This window comes from Hydra vulgaris, chromosome 11 (genome assembly GCF_038396675.1).
Source record: "Hydra vulgaris chromosome 11, alternate assembly HydraT2T_AEP".
In the NCBI taxonomy this organism is placed as follows: domain Eukaryota; kingdom Metazoa; phylum Cnidaria; class Hydrozoa; order Anthoathecata; family Hydridae; genus Hydra; species Hydra vulgaris.
In genome coordinates, this window is record NC_088930.1 from 9,323,753 (window position 1) to 9,332,304 (window position 8,552).

At 29.6% G+C, this 8,552-nt stretch overlaps 1 protein-coding gene across 1 annotated transcript; it reads right to left on the bottom strand.

Annotated features, from left to right (window-relative positions):
- Positions 1–194: 194 nt before the first annotated feature.
- On the bottom strand, positions 195–1,793 carry LOC100214931 (heat shock protein hsp-16.2). Its single transcript, XM_065810024.1, has 3 exons — positions 1,640–1,793; positions 1,254–1,479; positions 195–812 (listed from the first exon to the last, which is right to left on the bottom strand). The coding sequence occupies exons 2-3, from the start codon at positions 1,471–1,473 to the stop codon at positions 331–333; spliced, it is 702 nt and encodes a 233-aa protein (XP_065666096.1). The 5' UTR covers positions 1,474–1,479; positions 1,640–1,793; the 3' UTR covers positions 195–330.
- Between the last annotated feature and the right edge of the window lie 6,759 nt (positions 1,794–8,552).

Here is an 8,552-nt window from a genome sequence, read left to right on the forward strand (position 1 = left end):
TGACTTAAATCAAACATAAGTTTAAAAGTCCTGTACTGAGATTTCTTTTCGCTATCTTAATTTTTAATGATTTTTTAAAATACGTTTTAGGTAATAAAAACTATAGAACGTATATAAACTACATTTTTAAGTCTTTGCTAGGCCTGATCTTCTGCTTTTTAAGCAAACTACTTTTTGAAAAATAAACCACAGACTTCAATAAATAAATACTCTTTTTCTTTAAATAAACTATTACAAATATTTCTAATTAAAAACAATCCAAAGTAAAATCACCAAGCAAAAAATAAAATACGACTAAAAATAGTTATAAAAGACATCATAACAATTAAACTACTCTTCCATTTTGATTTCAAGCTTGAGTGGAGCTTGTAGTTGCTTTCGCGGAGCTTCAATTGTTAATTTAGAGTCTTTCGTATAGCGAGAATTTAATTCGGATGGATCTACATCATCTGGCAAAGCTACGTGTTTGGTAAACTGCTTGTGGTGGTAACTTGAACCGTGTTCACCGCTGTTTTCAGTTTTTGTTTCACCATGAACGACTAAATCTCTACCTTTTACTTGAATCGAAATTTCTTCTGGCTTGAAACCTTGTACATCCAAAGTGCATTTGAATGTCTCTTTCGTTGATTCTCCAGAAGTTGCAGGAAACTTTTTAGGAGCTTCTATATGCAAAACGCCGTCTTGACTAATGTTTGACGTAAGGGCTGTCGCATCTACATCATCGGGAATAGTGTACTTTCTGTGGAACTCACTAGACTCAAATCCGTTTTCATTTTCGTTACGATGCTTTCCACTTACTTCAAGAACTTGACCTAAACAACGAGAAATAGCATTTACGAACAGGAAAAAACTGAAATATCTTTAACGCATTTCACAGTGAGCCTACGAATTTAAATAATGTATCCACAAATCCACTAATTGATAGACATGGCCCGCGCTGTTTGCTACTTAACTACGATAATTCTGTATTACCACCAACCACGATCGACTTGGCTTCAATCGTTAGATTCGCATTTTTCAATAGCAACTAATAATAGTTTATCAGTTATCAAAAATTTTCTTAAATATCGAAAGCGTACCTTTTTTTAATTTGTAAACAAATACGGACAACTAATGTGACTGATTTCGAGAACAAATTTGTTAAGAACTACGGATAACTAATAAGATCGAATGCGGAAACTAACGATAGGATATAAAATATTAGAAGCTAGCTAAGAGCTTATTATTTATTAATTTTAGATCCATAAAATTACCTTCTACTTTAAGAGTAACTTCTTCTGGCTTGTAATGCTTTACATCAAGATTTACAGCAAAGCCATTCTCTTTCGGAGATGACTTTTTTTTTGAAACAGCATTTGTTCCAACATTAAATAAAGGATAATATCTTAAAGGAGGAAAAGTTATTTCCATTATGTCATCCAAGAACGGATCGGTTTGGAAGTATTTATGAACAGGAACGTGCCACAATGACATTTTTCACTGAAAAAAAATCAGTTATAACGTAACTTTAACGAAAGTAAATATATTACACTAAAGACAAAAGAAAAAGTAAGAAAAAAATATAGTCAAATACCCAGCAAAAAGTGCTAATTTTCTAAGAAGAGCTATTCTAAATTTAGACTTCAGAAAAAATTTTTACCTTATGGTAATTCTGACTCTCTCAAGATTTATCTGATACTTTTGCGTTTAATTCACCTTCTAATGAATGTTTGCAAATGTTGAAATTTATATTTTTCAAGAGCTAACGTCATAAAGTGTTCTAAGTATTCTAAGAAACTTCCAGAAAGATCTGTGACGTTACGCTGATCTCAACCGTTGTGCTTATTTTTTTAGTTCGTGCTAGTTCGTATTTTTTCGTATTGTTGCTTTTATTTTATTCAACTTACGTTCGTAAGTTCCAATTTTTGCTTTTATTTTATTCAACTTATGTTCTCCGTTGTCGAGGTTAAATAACGCAGATTTAGAACTTCAAATGACATCCTTACGGTAAAGCGAATTAAATTTTTGATAAAAATAGTCACTGTTATAGAACTAGTCAGCTGGTGAAGATTTCGTTGTTTTATACTATTGAACAAAGTTATTATTAAAAAACATTATTTAACAAAGTTGTTCATTAACTATTGTTTGTAAACTGTTGTTTAAAAGCTTTCGTTAATACTGAAGATTTAACAATATTATTAATAAAATAATATTATAATCGCTAACTAAATTGTTTAATACGCTTACAATAAAAGTTATATTGTTAATATAAAAATATTACATTGTTAGTTGGCAACTATAATAGATGTTTTTGGCATATTCAACTATAACTTAAAAATTTAATGTGGGGTAACCTTTTAGTTATTGTTATAAACAAATACAAGTTGCAGTGATGTTAGCAAAAATGAGGAGGCATATTTTATTTTATATACAGGTTTTCAACTTTATTTTACATATATTATATATGTGTATGTGTTTACTGTTATATGTACACGGTAAAGCTACAGTTAAACAGCCTAAATTTTTTTTTTTGCATATTGTGCTCTTGCCAGTGGAAACTATTAAACGTAAGGAATATTTATTGGCTTCAGTAAATTTGGTAGTGTCAGTTATTGGCACCTAAACGCTTTTTTTGATACTAATTTCTGTACAAAAATTGTACCAGTGAATGAAATCTTTTGGCACAATATTAGATAAATGCCTTGTAAATGACCTGACACAATTAATTTCTCATTTGCGCAAAAAATCTAGTATATTTATTAACATTATAAGTAAGTTGATTCGTTGTCCTAAGTTATTGGCACTTTGACTCAAATATTGGCATCAATTTTTATCCAGATCTAGAGAACCTAAACATCAATTATTTTTTTTTATTTTTAAAGTTTTATTTTTTGTTTGTACAATAACTACTAAGCATATAGTATAATAAATACACATAAATAGTAAAAGTTGTATTTTATCAATAAAAACCACGAAATTGAAAAGAATTTAAAGAAATAAAATTATTTAAGTGCATTCTTGGCATGCAAGAGGAAAGTTCTTTCTTTTAATAAGTTTTTTTATGTTTGTCAGTAATCCTCAGATAAACAGTTTAGGTGCATAGCACAATCACGAGTACCGCCCACAACTTTAATCTTATCTCTTCTTCATAATTTAACTTGCACACAAAACAAATCCAATTTTTATCTTCTATTGATCTATTGACTTTATTTGTTAGTGTTTCTCTATGCTTTTGTGTAGATAGAGCATATACCTAGACGTTTCTTTCTTTTATTTATAGGTTTATTGGAAACAAGAGCTTTTAGTATTTCTTCCACTACCAACATTATTGCATTATCTTGATCTAAGAAAACTTGGAAATTATCAGGAACTTCATCCATATATGATCCATAATCTATGAAGTATCAATCAAAAAATATAATTAAAAAAATATTAAAAAGTAACTGAGTTGTTTCTTTACATAAGTAATTATTATGTTGAATTACCTAATAAGCTATTATCCAAGCTAGTAGAAATGATAGAAGTGAATTTGGCTCTGAGTTTGCAGAAATCTCTGTAATGATAGAAAACATAATATTCGCGTTTTTATTACCTCAAAATAAAAGTAATAATAATGTTACTTTGTGCAAAATAAATTTCATTAATTACGTTCTTAGTATTTAGTATTGGCTGACTGTTTATAAATCCTGGAGTAACAACAAAATCTATGACTGATAAAGTTGCTAAAAATCAAATTTCACTTAATATTTTTCCTGAAACATATAAATATAAGAATACATACCTGCGCTGTCAGAAGACTTTGATGATACTTCTGCACCCATATCTCTCCATATTTCATATAACCTGCACCAGTGCTGTAAACAGTTAGTACTGTCTTTGTTCCATACTTTAAATTGCTTGAGTTCAAATTCTGACAAGCTTTTCTCTAGGCCTTCTAATGCAAGTTTTTTAGCCACATCAAATGTAAAAATTGGCTGCTTAACTTGTTAATAAGTTGAGAGTGGCTTGTTAAAGTTAACTCTATCTGGATTAAATGGGTATAAATTGCAGCACTCAAAAGCTTTTTTCATGATTAGAGCAGTTATTTGAATTATAGCATTGCCATAGCAGGAAATTCTCACTTATAATGGCAGCTCCTATGTGGCTCGTTCTGTAAATCTGCACTTCATGTGCCCAGTAACCTTGAAGTGAGTTCATAACGCCAACATCAGCAGGTTGCTGCACATGTGTAGCATTTGGTACAAGCAGTATAGTACGATTCTTATATTTTCACAATACTTATATGCACCATAGCTCAGGTGACTGGAATGACGATCAACTAAAAGTATAACTTTTTGATTGTCTTTTATGTTAAGCAAGCCTTTACCAAACAAATACCTTTTGAACTCTTTTAAATAATAAAAGAAAGTTTTCCCCTTCATCCATCCACTAGAGCTTCTCTGAACTATCATTCTAAGTCAAGCGCATTGCTAAAGATTTGATTGCAAAAAATTGATTGCAACTGTGACATTTTCTTTTTCACTAGTACTGCAAACCTGTTGCATACACTCATGCTTTCTACCAATGAATTTACCTCTGTTTGAATTTATATAAAAAGTAGTTTCATCTAAATTAAAAATGTGTTCTGGTGACTGAATCGCATGTCTTAACTCCTTATCTTCAAAGAATTTTTTTGAAATTTCTATACCATGCCAATATTTGGTGACATTGGACCGACCTAAAGTCATAAGTCATCAGTGATGCTCTGATGTTTTAGACTTCATGTCAGGGTGCTTATTTAGATATCTGTATGCCCAAGTTCTAGAAGGGATTTCATTTTTAAATACAGCAGGGTGCGAGCTTTTATGTTTTATTTCTGAAATAATTATTCGTAAGTCATTTGTTTTTAGAAGAAATCCTTTTCTTGTCATTTCAATAAGATACTTCTCACAATCATCTTCTATAAGTAGTGGCAAAGTAGGTGCTGGTCCAGGCCTATACATGAGGCTGCTTAAACCAGATAGTTTTGTTTGTAGAGTACTGCGAGGGACATTGTATTTTTTTTGCAGCTGATTTTAAAGGCATCTTTGATTTTTTAAGAAGAGTCAATCGCTTTCTGTATGCTCCTATAATCATACTGCTTTCTCTTAATTTGTCTGTTGTTACTAGTCTTTTTTGATTTTTGTATTTTAGAATGATAAATTAATAGAACACAAAGTAACTCAGATTTACTGTTAGTAATAACTTAAATATAAATAATGCCAATATTGAAAAATATCTCAAAAGTTATAAACATATCCATTTAAGAACATTGCTGTGCCAATGTTTGAGTTGTTGCCACAATTATTGGCACCCAAATTAAAAAAAAGAATAACTCAAAAAGTTTTTATTGTAAAATAATTTTTTTATTTTATTTTTAAATAACATTTCATATAACCTTTGGTGCCATTTTTGACTTTTGATTATAATTAATAAATTATGGGATCAAAGTAATCTTCTCAATTTCTTCTGAAATAAAAACTGTATCAAGGTTAACATATGCGCCAAATTATTGCGTTTTTTTCTTATATTAAAATTTTTATGAAAGAATCGACAATCAGCAAAAATTTTCGTGCTCAAATAATAGACAATAGATTACTCTGTTTATATGGTGATGATTTTTTACTTTTCAACTAGAAATAGCTTTATTTTTTTTAACAAAATGAAAAGTGCTAATAATTGAGTCATGCCGATAACTGTGACACTACCATACATTGATCATCTTATAGCCGACTGCTGAAAGGGAGTGTGCTGCTACATCGACTGAAGGTTTAGCATCGAGCAGCATCTTTTTTCTTTTATTATTTAAATAAATATTCCTTATGTTTAAAAAATCTCCACTGACAAGAGTGCAACAAACAAAAAATAATATTATTTAGGTCTAACAACTTTAACTTTAGACCTAACCCAGTTTTACAGTAAAAGCCAATTATTTCAAATAGAGTCAAGTATAACAAAAAATGCATTAAACAAATTGTAAAAATTGGCAGTCAGCAATCTTTTGAGAGGGAAAAGCCAAAAGTTGCATTTTACAAAGTTAGTCAGTTTTTAAAGAACTGCCAACATCTTTATTTCAATATTATATTAATATTTTTGCATGTAGCTAAATCTTGACATTGAAAAAAACACATTGGGCTTGCAAGCCACAGGTTGCCAACCCCAGGTTTAAACATTTAAATAGTCCATGTACTTACATAAATCTTTTTTGTTTGCACAGCAGAGTGATCAACAACAACTTTGAAAAAATAATACTGCTACAAGTAAATATCTGGTGTATGCTTAATTATCTGTATGTGTCAGTTCTTTTTAAAGCACAACAGGGTTTTTAAAAAGTTGGAATATAAATAGCCTTACTAAAATACTAAACGTTGGGCTAGTGTGAAACGCAGGACTGAAGATGCTGCCTTATTTCCTTTTTTTAATTGAGTTTATTTAAAAAAGCAAGATTGTTGATGACAACTTGTCTTGACCTCCCTCCTCCTCCCTTTGTCAACAATTGTCAAAAAATATTCAAACTCCCCCTCCCCAAATTTGTAGATATATTTAATGGACAGATATACACACACACACATATATTTGTGTGTGTATATCTGTCACACAAATATATGTGTGTGTGTTGTTTATTATAAATACACTTGTGTTTATATATAATAAACGCAAGTGACAATAGTTAAAATGATAATGGTATAATAGAAGGTATATTTACAATGATAAACATAAGAATCAAAATAATAAGAAAACAAAAACTGATAATAATAACAGTAAAAATATTAAGTCACTTGTTTTTTATATTATAATGATAATAAGTACAAGATATTACTACTGAGAATCAGGTGTGGAGTACAAAAGTATATTATACTATGACAACTACTATAAGTTTAGTGATGAAAGTTGTTTATAATATCACTACATAATCTGTTTAGATAATTTTTGAATTCATCAATTGAATCAAATGCTATGATTTTCTTTGTCAAGTTATTCCATGCTCATGCTCTGTTGTTCATGCTCCAATTACTCTGTTGTAGAAAAAGTTATATTTATACTTGTCATTAATAAATATTAAGAGCAAAAGTGGCCCCAAAGCAGAGCCCTGAGGCACACCACTGATAACTGGTAATCAGTTTAATATGTAATCACTTAGAATAACTCATTGACTTCTGTTATGTAAAAAATATTCCATCCATTCTAAATATTTCCACCAATACCATACAGTGGTGTACACTGGATTTTTAGATGTTTGAGTTTTGACACTTTTTTTTTTTTTTTTTTTTTTAGATTATTCACCTCCCCAAGGCCCGAGGGGGGCCACTACAGTCGAGGAGGCTACTCATTTTTTTGTGTTTTTTTATTTTATTTTTTTAGTTGTTATTTGTGGTGCAACCCTCTCTCAACTTTTTAACTCCGAAACACAAACCTTGCCGAGCAAGGCCGCTGCGCAGAGAAACTAAGTTGACTTACAGGCATTGTGCAACTTACAGGCATTGTGCAACTTACAGGCATTGTGCAAACTCCAAACTTTTGTATGTTTATGCTTATATCAAAAAAGAATGTTTTGCAAAGAATTGGGGTGATTGGAGCTTGGGAACAAAAAAACTCTAATTTTTGGGTCCACCTGGCCCAAAAATTAGGGTTTTTTTGAGCAACGAGTTTATAAAATATTTTCTTTACTATTTTTATTTAAATTCATATTCATCAACAAATTTCAAGTTTCATGCAATAATCTATTAGTGTTCAGTTTTTATGACCCTGCAATGTTTACAGCCCCCTCAAATTGAGGGGGGTTAAAACTTTATTTGGTCATAGTTTTTGAAAAATAAGAGATTATTGCATGAAATTTGTTGATGAATATAAATTTAGATAAAAATAGTAAAGAAAATATTTTATAAATTCGTTGCTCCCACGTTAAGGGTCGGGTGGGCCCAAAAATTAGGGTTTTTTTGTTCCCAAGCTCTAATCACCCCAATTCTTTGCATAACATTTTTTTTTAATATACGCATAAACATACAAAAGTTTGGAGTTTGCACAATGACTGTAAGTGTCAAAACTCAAACTTCTAAAAATCCAGTGTACACCACTGCCATATGATCTTTTTTATTAATCTGGCATGCGGCACTTTATCAAATGCTTTTTCAAAATCTAAATATAACAAATCTACTGAGTAGTTTTTTTCTAAAGCATCTGAAATTAAATCTAATGTAATTATATTCAACAAATTGGTGACAGTTTTTATTTTTCCTAAATACATATTATATATATATATATGTATATATATATATATATATATATATATATATATATATATATATATATATATATATATATATATACATATATATATATATATATATATATATATATATATATATATATATATATATATATATATATATACATATATATGTGTGTGTGTGTTTTAAAAGTTATTTTAAAACAAAACTCCCATATAATTTAATAAAAAATTATTTAAATAAAAAAAAAAAAAATTGAAAGAATTGAAAATAAAACTGGCTTATTCATGGCCGATGGCACGGGTTTCGAAGTGGGAGGTGCACAAC